This window comes from Mizuhopecten yessoensis, unplaced genomic scaffold (genome assembly GCF_002113885.1).
Source record: "Mizuhopecten yessoensis strain PY_sf001 unplaced genomic scaffold, ASM211388v2 scaffold2441, whole genome shotgun sequence".
NCBI classification, from domain to species: domain Eukaryota; kingdom Metazoa; phylum Mollusca; class Bivalvia; order Pectinida; family Pectinidae; genus Mizuhopecten; species Mizuhopecten yessoensis.
This window is the reverse complement of record NW_018404548.1, coordinates 549,879-564,580: the sequence shown is the minus strand read 5'-3', so window position 1 is coordinate 564,580 and position 14,702 is coordinate 549,879. Positions and strand designations below refer to the sequence as shown.

Genomic DNA, 14,702 nt, shown 5'->3' with positions numbered 1-14,702 from the left:
TAGTACAAATGGAGTTCTTGTTAGATAGTTATCTTATTGACCTTTTAAGACAAACCATTTCCCTCGTTCTTCTACCTTGAGAACTAGTTTGCCATCCTGCCACACTGAATATTTCCCTAATGACCACTCTATATCTGTATGATATCTGTAATATTATAACATAAAAGGGCTTTACTATACTTAATATATTTAAACATTGGAGATAATATATTCAATATATTCTAACATTAGGATTTACAATTTATCCAAAACAGTATGAAGGACTGTAATATATGTATGTATCATTATACTATACTATTCTATATCCAATATTGTATAACACGCGGGACCATACTATAACATATCCAGTTTATTGTATCATGATAGAGCACAATACTATAAAATACAGGACTTTACTATGTAGTACTTACAGAGAGGCTGCGTAGTATTTATATATTTATATCTACATCACAAGTTCCATAAATGTTAAGTTTGTTTTGAACACAAACAATAATTGAAAATTTACTAAGGGGCGGACCAGGTAAAAATGTTACCCCGTCCCTCTGACTGCCTGCAGCATAAGAGTCATATTTGTCCTAAATGTTTCGAAATTTTTAGACAACTGATTTTACTGACTCGGCACATTGTGGTGTAGTGAGTTGTTTTCAGTGGTTTAGAGTCGAGACGGTGAAACAGACGTTTTCGAAAGTTCGCTGTTACTGTTTGTGTTCAAAACAAAATTAGCATTTATTATTCATACTAAACTGATGAATCTCATTCCAAAAATCACAAGTTTCATTTCATCATGAATGACATTGAAAGAATAAAGTTTTCCTTTCATTGTTTAAATTAGGCATGTGACGTCATATGTCTCGTAAGATGATGCCTTTCCCGAAATGTCTCGTGACAAATATTACATTTTAGCTTGTCGTCTCTTTTCTTTTTTACAGGGTCAAACTCTCGTTTGTGATGAGATCTCATATGGTATACCAGATCACTTGTCATTCTGAAAGAAGCGTTGCATTTTGCACACCAATTCTGAAACACGGGCATGGTGTTTCCAGTTGGGCTGGACATCATGGGAGCTGTGGGGCTAGGAACCATGACAGCCGGTGGTAACAAGGCAGTTGCTCTGGGATTAACTAGAATTCGGTCTACCATAGGGTTAGCGCTTTTCATAAATGATATGTCATTATTTATTTTATTAGGGAAGCCATACTGTTTTGATGGATCAACTCCGATACCGTGTAAACTCCTCATTATGGATTCTTGTGTTCCATTGTATTGCTGGGGAAATGCAAACCTATACGCTTCCATCATCGATGCTCTCAGCTGAGGGTCAAGGACGTTCGCCGTAAGTGACGACGAACCCATTAAAGGTGATGTTGGTAGCACTGACGTCGCTAAACTTGTCGGCATAACAATGTCTTTTGAAGCAGACACTGGTCTATTCTCCATTCTGTTATGCATGTTTATAGCACTGCTAGCATAATGCAGATTTGACGCGTTGCGTCTGATTTCACAGTTTGAAACATTCATTTGAGGAGAAAGAGATCGTTCCACTTTTCTAAACGCACTTGGATTGCTTGGGCTACTTTCTTGAACACTATCTATGCTAATGTTTGCATTACAATCTTTCTCTGGTGAGTCTTTTTTCAGGAGTGGCGGTGATTGATTTTCGCCATTTTCGTAACTTTTTATTTTAACTTCCACATGATCTTCGTTTTCCATCGCATGTCGTTTCCGACCCAACAGAACGTCCTCGTTTGTATGCTCAAATCCAGGACGATGGATGTCACTCGAAAGTCTGTCAGTATGTGACACTCTGCTTAACAATTTACTGTCATGAACACTTTTGATATCTTGGTTATGAACTCTCTCATATAATGATCGACTATCCATTCTTTTGTTGTCGCATTTGAAGCGCATATGTGCTCTCAAAGGAAATAAATACTGGAACTTTTCTCCACAAAACTGGCACACGTAGCTCACTTTTTCTGTGGAAGACAAAGGGTTTTCAATTTTTATTTCATATGTCATATTGAAAAACCTATACGTTGCATGGTTCACTATCAATAAAGAGAAATTATAATCATTTTCAGTTGAACGAATTAAGTTCATATTATGTTTTGATATAACTGCTGACGTTTAAAAGCTCAGAAACAATTCTGTGATATTGAGAATGGCATATAACACAACCATTACCTGGATAGTAGTAACGGTAGTAGCCTGATATCGTCAGCACGTACAATCGAGGTAGTTACTGTTAATGTCACACTTACAGATGTTCGGGAACAGCATTTAGAAAACTCCCTGTCTCACTTTACCCTAATGGTAGTTATACAGATATAATCATTATTAACATTAATTCCATAAAGAGATTTTAGATGGTTTAAATGGTCGTTATTTTCTTTCGAATTTTAAGGGGCATCACACTCTTACAACCACAAACCGTTATAATGATTAATTCCCTTGAATGACTGACAGCTTGTCCCGAAATGTTACATTGTACTACTGAATCCAATTGATATCTGCGGAATGCCTAATGGTAACTGCCTAGAATCCCTGCGCTCCCCTGTGGACTACCTACCCTGAATGGTACTACGCCTGACGTCAGGTATGCCGATCAGCTGACAGAAGTCCTTACTGTACCAAACCAGGAGTTCTTCCCTTTCTTTAATTATCCGCAATGTCCGATAAAATACCTGGCCATTCTTCATATATGCTTCCACGTTCTGTTCCTCCTCCTCACGGGCGGGCTGAATGTACGCTAACCAGCCGTCAGCACGCGCCACGCCATTGCTGGCGTCAGGGTCCACCTATAAAAGCGACAAATTTGTTCAGATAAAACGACCATTAATCCCGCCGTGGTAATGATAGGTGTTTGTGTGGCACTGCGACAGGGGTGGAGTAATGTCACGGTCTTGTGTCGTAAAGTGGCAAGGGGTGGAACTGTCACCCCGAGTCGATGTTATAAAATGAAATACGACTTTATTCCCATCATCTTATGACAGATGTATTCTATCAAATGGTCCCTGGACAAACGTCAGTGAAAGAGCATAGTCATTGACTGTCGAAAACAGTTCTACCATAACAGGCGTGTAATCGGTGGAAATATCTTTTTTCAATCAAAACTACGTTAATGACAAATCAGGATGGACTACTGTACGGACGAAACAATAAACATTTAATACTCAAATCAGGGTGGACTACTGTACGGACGAAACAATACACATTTAATACTCAAATCAGGGTGGACTACTGAACGGACGAAACAATAAACATTTAATACTCAAATCAGGGGAAGAGAGAAGCAAATATAATAAACGTTTCGTATCATTTCTATACAAACTCATATGTTTAACTTGTAAAGGAAATAAGTTATTTTTACGTTAGACTTTGTTTCGTTTTTATGCAAACTAATATTTAAGTTCAAGCTACTTTTAATGTTATACTTCGTGTCATTTTTATACAAACCAAAATACAAATGGCAACTAAATATGTAATTATTGATTATATCATATCATTTTTTTCGTGTTAAGCCATGCTTTTGTGTTTATTGTAGAAAAACATAAATATCATATAAATATTCAACATACCTCCACAAACTCTGTTGTTTTCTAATATTTGTAAATTCATCCTGTAGTGAATATTTGTAAATTCATCCTTTAGTGAATATTTGTTAATTCATCCTGTAGTGAATATTTGTTAATTCATCCTGTAGTGAATATCTGTTAATTCATCCTGTATTGAATATCTGTTAATTCATCCTGTAGTGAATATCTGTTAATTCATCCTGTAGTGAATATTTGTTAATTCATCCTGTAGTGAATATTATTTTGTAATTACTATTTGATAATTTACTTAGCAAATGTTGTTTTAATAATAATTGTTTATTCATACTTTTACAAATAATAGTTTGTTATTGCTGTTAAAAAATATCAAAAACAAATACTGTTTAAATAATAACTGTTTTATCATTTTTTAATAAATGTTATTTGTAATAGCTATTTAATAATATCATACCAAATACTGTTTGAATAATAATTAAACAACCATACCTTATTAAAACTTATTTGTAATTAACATTTTCTCGTTCCTTAACAAATATCATTTTATAATAATTATTTCATGTTTGAAATTACTATTAGTTTTCCACTTGTTTTATCTTAGTTTAACTTTACTGTGATGCAATCCTGATGATTACAAGTTTATAGTTTTGTTAAGACCTTGTTATACTATATTATGGATTTAAGCAAATAAAAGAATAGATATGAAAATATGAGCAATATACTTATGTTCAACTGAAGCATAATAGTCATAGGTGTTTACAAAGCTATTTATTTATTTATTAACGTATTTTATATTTTCTTTAAAAGTTTTGTCCATTAGAAATCGTTTATTTTCGTTATATTTTATAAATCGGAGTTCAATTTGATTAGGTAAGAAACTAATATGACATGTCTATATCACCGCTAAGTCCTAGAAGGACAAAACAGCTATGTTATTACCTGTGTGTAAGTAAGCTCAATCTTTTTAAACAAGTTACACTTTATATATTTACGTCTTTATCTAAATATTTAATGCAAAAAGCCACACCTTGGATATTTGCGTCTATATCTAAATATTTAATGTAATAAGTTACGCCTTAGATATTTAAGTTTATATCTAAATCTTTAATGTAAATATCTAAATATTTAATGTAAATATCTATATTAACGCACTACGTTTCATGACCATTTATAAATAAGTAACACATGACTTGTTAATCTTTATCTAAATAAGTAAAGACAAACAGTATCTGACTTTTCAACCCCGAGATTGTACGAGATTAATTCAGAAATTTGAACGATTCCATTGTTGTTCCCTCCGCCGGTGCTATACGCTCTCGTGGCTGGTGTCATTGTCCGCGGGTTTTGTGTAGTATATCAATACATTTTGATTTCGTGAAAAATCAATCTAGGATTCATTACCTATGATTAAAACTCCATAAACGTGATCAATGCATTTGACCAAACATCGGAAACAGTCAGTGATATATTCAAATGTCGCCGATATCCTTTGATAAATGATCTTATTTGTGTTTTACATTAAACTCTCAAAAGTAAAAGGATAGTAATTTCATTGTGACCAATACAATATAAATATCAGATATCCGGTAAACTAGGAAGCCTCCGCTAGTGTCTAGACAGTCGGATCAACTTTCTGTCACAGCAAGGTGGTGGGGACGAGGATGTTGTATCAGTGACAGTCGGCACGAGATGTAAACTTCACAGTCTCACGTTAGACGGTCGTTAGATTGATGTTTTCTTTATACACATAGAAATAACTTCATTTTCATAATTTTCAGTTTTCAAAAACTTTGTCCAAGATTGATGTTATTATTCATTATTCGTATGCTAATGAACAGGGGATGGTTCTATAAGGGTCAGATCAGAGTCAAACAATTTATCTTTCCGTTAATGTGTTTACTAGATAGCTAAAAACTGGGAATTAGGATTGCTAGATAATATAGAAAATAAATTCACGCGATACCATTTATTAAACCTACACTCCAATAGTTTGATTTTTGATTACCAGTATATTTTGATCATTGGATAACTCTACATTAGGTATCTCTAACATCTTTTCAATACAGCACAATCATTTCAGTAAGTTAAACTAAAACAGTGTGTTCTTATATCCATACACAATCATATCATACAGATCTGTAGTTGAATGATGTTCTGATGTCAGTTTATTTAAATATTAATATTACAAGCAGTATTATTGAAGCCTAACTCGGAAAACAGGTTTTTGCAATGAGTGGTAAGTGGTTCAAACTGTTAGTTTCCAGCAACAAGGAAAATGAATATAACATAAATAGCAATAAATATCAAAGAGAGTTTCCTAGCTTAAAATTGGCCATTCTCTTAAGAGTTTATCTCAGCTAATTTGATCTTTAGTTTTTATTTATTTAGAATAGGGATACTAATTCCAGCTATGTATACTCATGCGGTATTCTCACCAATGCCTACATCTTTCATTCACAGTATACATAACTAATTCAACAAGTTTACTGTACAATAGCTCGATTGTTATCAAGATTAATGTCCCGCATCATCATTACACCCAAATAATGTCTTTTTTGGTTTCTGATTTTCTAGCTGTTTTCAAACAGGGCAATTATTTCTGTATTTAGTATTCTCTTGCATTAAACTTTCAATAAATGTAAAGCAATAGCAAACGTGATCACGTGATTACCTCGATAGCTGGAGAGTCATGTCGTGTGTCCTGTGTGAGCATGCCAATCACATAGGTCGGGTCCATCAGCGCCACCTGTACCGGAAATGGTCCAAATATCCGGCCATAGTCGATATCGCATACGGTGATTACTCCCATAATTAATATGTCTGTAAAAGTAGAAACATACCATTACATACAGCCTGTTAGTCTGTCATATCCACAAACAGTTCATTTAATCTTTATTCTCTAGATCTTCGCTTTATGTTTTATGTCTATGTTCTATAAAATGTAGTCTCTGCTTATTACTACGACGATGTTTTATCTTTATGATTTCTATATTTAAGTCTCTTTTATGTCAATGTTACGTATGTTTATGTCTCTACGTATTTCTATTCCTAAAAAAGTCTCTACGCCTTATGTTGTATGTCTATGTTGTATATAATTCAGTCTACATATTTCTACGGCTTTACTTTATCTTTATGATTTTTATAGTTAAGTCTCTACACCTTATGTTTTATGTCTATGTTGTATATAATTCAGTCTACGTATTTATAAGGCTTTATCTTATCTTTATGATTTCTATAGTTAAGTCTCTACGCATTGAGCGATATAAATTTCATCTCCTAGAGGATTTAACTTTTAATATTTTGAATAAATTTAAGTAAAACAAATTATTGCTATTAATGTGATACATATATTAAAATTTGAATAAGAATAATAACAAAGTGTTTCCTATTTAGTTTGTGTTATTCCTTTTGTATACTCATTCAGCAATATTTATATTAAAACGGAAATATTAATGTGATACTATCAATTAGCTAATACCAGAGCACAGCGGTGAGCAATGTAGATATGTGAAGACAGACGCTGATGGGAGCGCCGTGTACCATAGACAGATTTAGACGCCCAATCATCGATAACTGCACAGCTCGTAAGCCCGTCCTGTCGCGAGCAACCCCATTACAGACAAGTGCTACTGTGCGCTCAGGGACATATGTTTTCTCATCAAGAACTTGAGACATTTTCTAAAACCATCAATATATTTCCATCAACTCTTCCCCTAACTGATCTCCGTATATGTGACCCATGCGATAGGCAAGCAATCAATTTTCGGCGATGTTCTCGCCTGTATGATTACTGATATGCCGTAGAATTGGCAACGGAACGGAAAATGGTTCCTGTGGATTTTTAATGGTGATTGGATATTAGAAAGCCGACGCAGATTGAAATTTCGTCGCCGGTGACATTATTAACATTAATCCGGAGAAAGCATGTGAGTCTTCCGCCATCAAAGATGCTATCGTGTTAGAAACGTCAGCGGACCGTGCACTAAATTGAATGAAACCTCATCAGAGGAAGCAACTTAATTATTGTGTTTCAATACAAGCTTATTTAAACACCCAAGGCGCCTGCAAGGGTTTTGTTATTCGCCATCAACGATCCAGATAAGATGGTTTACACGCTTAAATCATCAACCTTTTTACTACATTTTTATAAGATTAATAAGGTATGATATTGGGGTATTAGTAAAAGCGAGGGATAAAAAGATTTTTGTCTGCAAAATGAAAATGTTATCAAGCTTGTTTCTGTCTTAGTAACATAAATGATTCTATTGACGCTTGCTTTATACCTTCTTTAAGAATTTCCCTTGAGACGCCCCTGTTACACATGCCTTCGAGGAAAGACAATTCACGTTCTATAGGGTTTTAATGGGTGCCCGTCAATTGTCGAGTAAACATTGTTTGGTATAGTAACACCATACATCGAACGCACCCTCGGGTCTAATGAAGCTCGTCAGAATCAAAGTCGAACAGCCATATGCAGCAGCGATAACACCGAGCGATCAGGTGCAAAGTGTGGAGAGCTAATTTTGTTTTATTCATCGGAGAGTTGTTAAGCATTTGATAAATGCCCCAACTTGAGCGGTTATTTTTGTTACTATTAGTAATATCATTTTCGTCCTGACAATATCTGTAAGGCAAATCCCTCTCACGAAAAGTCAACCATATGCCCTCGGCGTGGCTCGCTGGTTCTGATTAAGGACGACATTGTCAAACATATGAGAAACAAATAAGGGTTTATTTATCGACACGGGGCATGTTAGTGAAAGGCAGTGACGATACACATCGGTTTATCTCTTCTAATTTAGTAAGAGCGATAAAAAGTAGGAAACGTCTTCAAGGGGACCTTAGGGAGCGACCATTGTGGTTGATATGATGTCTATCTCAGGAATATATCGATAAATGGAAAAGCGCGATGTATAATGTTAGAAAACATATGTGGATATAAATGACAGACGTCTGCAGTAAAGCCGAGGAGAAGCGGCCGTGTTACTGGGTATATAGTGAAATCGACCGAGTAGGCTTCAATAAGGCAAGTCGGGGTTTACTTTATACTTCTAGCCGTCAAAACCACGAATATTATGTAATACAATGCATGTTTGCAAGACTTTTCAAAATCTATATCAGAATATGTTTTAATTGCATTTGTAATTTGACACAATATTAAAATCCTCTCAACATGTTTAATGGTGATAAAATACACGACATTTATAAACCAGATCAAACTCCAAAAGTTTATATGTAAAGCCAGCATAGACAGAGGAGGCACAAAAACAAATGAAAAAAAGAGTTCGAACCAATAACGGTGGCTTAAGATTTACAAAACAAAATGTTAGAAATAAACACGATTAAATTAAGTCTCGTTATTATTAATTAATTACCTCAATTTGTTTAGGAAATAAAAATGAAAAACAATTCCAACTGACGTGTTTATCTCGCCAGATCGTTTTTCAATAATTAATTTATATCAAAGCTGATGTTGCACGTACACAAACCGGTGGCGGACATCATCGCTGGAACCCTTTTGTCGAACGTCCTATAGCTGTGTGTTATGAAAACAAGAACAGACGTTGGTGATGACACCAATATGGTCCTATCTAGTGAGGCGTTGGTGACAGCGCGGGCTGACCACCACACACCACACAACACACATCCAATAGGGAAACCAAGCACAGACTTTCAATTAGGATCCGGCAGATTAAATAGCCCCTTTTGGGAATTTATCTTGGAATTGGATTCCCTGTATCATGAGATGATGACAAATAGTACGGAATACATCGTTAACGTAATAAATATTCCGTGGGAGTCACATTTTGATCACATTAATGTTTATAATTTTTTCAAACGTTCATCATTTTTTTTCCGTTCGTATGATGTTTAAGTTCTTTTACTTAACTTTGATAAACAGTATTAAATGATAAGTATGTGGCATATCTATATTTGTATTCGATGTTGTTTTTATTCCTGATGTTAGATATGTAAGGCCACTGTTCATAGACCTATTGTTTTACACTGTTTCCTTGGGATTGTTCTTATTATATAACTTAATTCTATTTTGACATTTTCAGATTCAATAAAACAACATGCTCCTAGCTCGTTTATATTATGTTTAACATACGGGTTATTATTTCTATTTATTATATCATTTTGCTATATTATCGTGAGATGATAAAAAGAGATCATCCTGTTTTGCAGTTGTTGAATTATTTCGTGAATAAAATAAGACAATCAACAAATATCCAAATAAAGATACGGACATTTTTTTTGAAATATAACAAAAAATGATAGTTGATTTGTGCGTGTTCCGGTAATTTCTTGATACACTTGTTTGTGACAATCTGTTCTGTCATCAAATGTGTAAGGGAATACATATGAACGAGTTGCAAAATACCTATATATATTTTTTCATTTTTTTTTGAAAAAAATAACGAAGTTAAGTTAAGTATAAATGTTGCAAGCATGTGAAAACATCAACTTTGTATGTCAACTTAATATTTTCTCTTTAACCGATGACAGTGACAGATTTTAGATTTCTTTCGATGTGTATTTTACTGCCGTTAATATACAAAGTAAATTTTTAAAAAGATATTAAATAAAAACTTTCTGAATATTCCTATTTCTTGATGCATTTTGTAACCTTTCCTAACATTATTACTGCTTCTCGATGCTAATTGATATCCTGTTTTATAGTATTCTTATGTTTTAAACACTTCGTGAAAAGTACATCGTTACAGTTTACTTTTCCATTTTAGAAATTATGTTGTTTTTCTCGTTATAACGAATCATTCAATAAGTTAACTAAACCCGAGTTTAACGTTCAATAAAACACGGTAGATTTCTTACCTACAGCAACCTGATACATATTGATTTCTTCTATACACCTGTTATGGTATGTTTAAAGATATATACACGTATCTAGGCTGTTATGACTATGATAGACTAAAGAAATCGATTGAAATGTTCCTATGATTTTCTTTAGAAATAATAAGGCATCTTCAGTTTTAATCGCCGTTCTTGTGACATGTTTACTTAGTCAGTCTGTGATATGATCATACCATGTAGTTGTTTAAAGACATTTTGATATCAAAGTTTTAATGTGGAATCATGCTCCAGAATCAAACAGCGTGATTATTGATACGAGCATATGGATAAATCCACAAAGGAGCTAGCAGGACCATTCAAGGAAACATGCACATTTCTGCTTGTTGGGCAGGGTTAGGCTTAATGTACGGGCAGGGTTAAAACACCTGTGAAAGTTGGACAATGAAATAACGACGGTCTTTAATCCCTTGGTTTGTTTATAGGTTTTATAGTTTCTTTCATCTTAATGTGCATTCATTTGACATTAAATCTTTTTTTTAACTATGTTCATCCCTCTTTTAAGTTTCACTAATAAAGCTTAGTGCTCTCTCTAAAATATATTGATAATATAACAAATTTGTTATTATATATCGCAAATTTAAATTATAAATGTATTACCTAACATTGGTGTTTCAGTAATGCTAAAAGCATAATCATCATTTATGTTATTTTGGACATATTTACAATTGGAACAGAAAAGGCTATAAAATGTTTCCTCAGGCCTCAATTTCATGATGCGATTAATAAAAAGTTATGCCATATTGTCAGTTGATTGGTAGTAGTAGTTATGGGCTGATAAGTAGCGGTTGTCTGTTCATACGTGATGGGACTTTTTCACAAACCTGTCGTAGATTGTTATATAAAACAATGTTAGTCTCCTAATGAACTGTTGATGTGTGTGCTTGATTTGTGAATAGTAAATATTACCCTGCTAATAAACTGTATTTGTGAAAAAAATCGGTATTGCCCTTCTTATGAATAGTTTTATAAGCTATATTTGTTTACACAAGATATCAGGAAAAAACGCTGACAATCATTTATTGAAAGTCTAAGGATATCTTTAATGACACAGATTCCCTGACATACCGAATATAAACAAACCGAAACTACGCAAACCACCCATCTATATTTTAAAAGGAACACTAAGTACGTCATTTCATATTTGTTATAACATGGAATAGTAGTAAATATTAAACATTACTTACAGTTAAGGTCACCTGTATCTTGTATCCTACGGAACCAGCTCCCACCATAGTGTAACTGTCAGTATCCATACCTAACATCTTTTTGTATCGATGAGGCGTACACACACGCATGCGCAAGGTAGCGCCCTTGCCACAGAAGACGTCTGTTCAATATCTTCTGTGTGATTGCGTAAGGAGCCGCTCCATGGCATACAGAGATCTACAGTGTAATTGTTACGTTATTCAAATCATATCACATATAGCAATACATATTAGAAAGAAGAAAAAAACGATTAAAGAAAATGAAAATTCAACTGTGGGAAACACGTGCACATGATACTACATTTGGAGTTTTCAACTGGGGATTCCAACTGCATTTTTATCTATTTAGTGTACAGATTTATTGTGATTTTTACAAGATTTTTCTTCATCACTTTTATAAATTACAGACTTGAAGCCGTGAGGCCTAGTAAAACTATTGAGGGAGCATATGTCGAGAACAATCTACCCCAGGAGTGTTTTAAGGAAGGACAGATCGTCTTTCAGTTGGTCCTACACAGCCTAGACTTAGCCCTCAATAGCCCCATTATACGGGCAGGCCGAGCGACTTTGTTAATATCAATAGACCGTGTTTAAATTTTGTTTCTGCCATCTGCTCGGTCGACAAAGCTAGTCCTGCCGATCGTGTCGGCTCTTCAAACCACTCTTAATCTTTATAAGGAGCACGAGTTTTTAATCGGGAGCAGCCACCGCAAAATCAAGCACCTCTGAGAGCTAATGAAAACTACAGGGATGAAATTTACCTGAATACTAACTAACAAACTTGTTAATTTGTCCGAGCTTTAATTGGTTCTTCAATCAGCACACAGTGTGTTGGCGAACTAACGCCCAGGGCGTAGGTACCCGATACACCATTGATGGGTGGGTATTTTACTCCTGAATTACTGTTTGGGGTAGAAATCCCTACTACCGTCTTGACTCTTTTTATTTTTCAGTCTGTATTGATGTTATTTTACTATTGATGATGCCAATTAGGAAGTTTGCCTTGCAGCCCTTGAACTCAATGCAAGAAAACACGACTATGGGATCCTCCACCTACAGGACACGGCTCGTGTGCAGGTGTGTGTAAGCAGGGCGACACGACACACCGGATAGATATAATAACTGGTGTTAATGTTTATACATATATCAGGGTTCACGGTTTTGTTTTTCACCATAGACCAAGCGATCACATTTTTAGTAAGAAATACAAATGTCATGAACCTATATGTCGATATAACAAGGACTTTTCACTATTATATTGAAACTGAATATGAAAAGTATAATAGAAAGGAGGACATCCTTGTAAGGCATTTGTTACACCATACCCTCCGATCTTCCATCCTTCAGTAGCTCTTCTTGATTTTCTCAACAGAACAATACACTTCCCTCAATAACAATGAAAATTTGTTGGCTCACCTGTTCCGTAGTTGTCCCTTGATGGGGCTCTCCGTGGAAACAATTGTTCATCAATCCCACGTGCTGATTGATGAGCCTATGTGCGTCGTCAGATGTACGTCCCCTCGGGCCCAATGAGGGGTCCGTCCCGAACTCATAACATTAACCGTGCGGGGGTGGGTGTCTTCTATAATTAAAACAGAACTTTCAAATATTATTGATTTACATTCCCCTTTGTTACTTGTTTCAAGTTTAATTCTTGATGTTGTGCGGAGCATTATGCTAATGGCACGGCAGGATCTCATGCCTGTATTATTTAATGGGTTGTTGCGTTACAGATATTACAAACCTTCTCAAGACAGTTTTAGTATAAACCCATAGAAATTTGAACACTTTGGAACTGTTTTAACTTAGGCAAGTTATCATTAGTTTTAAAGATAAGCAAAATTTATATATTAGTATTAAAGATAAGCAATTTCAGGATTTATAAAACATACTACTGATTCCGTATTGACGTCCAGGATGTCATATTCCCAATATTTTAAAATTTAGTTTCTCCTGTGTTAACGATGCGATTTAACGTTCTCTTGTGTAAATTGTGTGATACATATTCCTTCATTTCTATTATTTGTAAACGGTGTAATACATATTCCATCATTTCTATTATATCCGTTACTTGTGTGTTAACTGATACATATTTCTCTATTTTATTTATTTCCTCCTGGTATGTTACCGGCAACGTCTTAATTTGAATAACAACATTCATATTTCTTCTCAATATTTTAGAGGTAAATTTTCTCAAATTATTTCAATCCAATGAAATTGCTTTTTACTATAATAGAAATAAAACCCTGATTGTTTTTTAAACTAGGAAATTCTGTGATTCTATGGCCATGTCGTTAGTGAGGAAACACTTAATATTTATTTGATTGCATTGTAAATCACAGTAAAGACCAATTATTTGTAAGTTCAGTTACACTGAGATTCTTACAAGCATGAGAGGTTTTATTTATAAACCCCTATAAATACTTGTACCGTTGTCTATTTAGTAGCGTGCATATTGTCAATGTAGTTATAGATCGTTATGACATCGATACATTGCCTTCATTATCAAAGGTGTATAACCAGAATATCTCGTTTATATACGGGTAGTCAATTTTAAATATCACACTAGCCTACCATGGGATGATCGTGATGACTGCATTTAAATTCGAGGTATCTATAAAGATAGACAATAGGATAATTACAACTTATAGGGCTGGTTTGTTCTCTATTATCCTGTGTTATCGACACAACACCCAATGAGATCTTGTTTTCCGTGGTGTTACTCAGTAATCGTCTCACATGCTGTGGATAAGATTGCGTACAAGGTGGAAATGTGATGTGACAATGTGTCAGACAATGTTTCTACATAACGCAACAGACCTTCTCACCTTCCACAACCCCACATACTAACTAATATAGCTTAGTGTCCCCGACTTCTACAGGCACGACATCCTCCAGCACAACCCTAGCTATGACAGCTCATCAATTTACTTGCCAATTATACTAGTAATGACAACGAGAATATCGCATGTATACTATAAACGTGAAAGAATAAAGTATCCACTTCGTTTGTAACAATTGGGCTACGACGTGAGTCCAAAACATGAGTCCCACAATACGTGTTTAAAAC

General features: G+C 34.6%; 1 protein-coding gene across 1 annotated transcript; it reads right to left on the bottom strand.

The window, feature by feature from the left end:
• Nucleotides 1-779: 779 nt before the first annotated feature.
• Nucleotides 780-11,681, bottom strand: LOC110445998. Its single transcript, XM_021490925.1, has 4 exons — nt 11,612-11,681; nt 6,223-6,371; nt 2,570-2,798; nt 780-1,976 (listed from the first exon to the last, which is right to left on the bottom strand). The coding sequence occupies exons 2-4, from the start codon at nt 6,358-6,360 to the stop codon at nt 829-831; spliced, it is 1,515 nt and encodes a 504-aa protein (XP_021346600.1). The 5' UTR covers nt 6,361-6,371; nt 11,612-11,681; the 3' UTR covers nt 780-828.
• Nucleotides 11,682-14,702: the final 3,021 nt, after the last annotated feature.

What these genes read in the sequence shown, in the direction of transcription:
- LOC110445998 (XM_021490925.1), bottom strand. Translation starts at nt 6,360, where the DNA reads ATGGGAGTAATCACCGTATGCGATATCGACTATGGCCGGATATTTGGA. An exon ending in ATGACTCTCCAGCTATCGAG is followed by an intron (nt 2,799 to 6,222) that starts GTAATCACGTGA and finishes TCGCTTTTATAG; the next exon opens with GTGGACCCTGACGCCAGCAA. An exon ending in CAGGCGTAGTACCATTCAGG is followed by an intron (nt 1,977 to 2,569) that starts GTAGGTAGTCCA and finishes TGTCTTCCACAG; the next exon opens with AAAAAGTGAGCTACGTGTGC.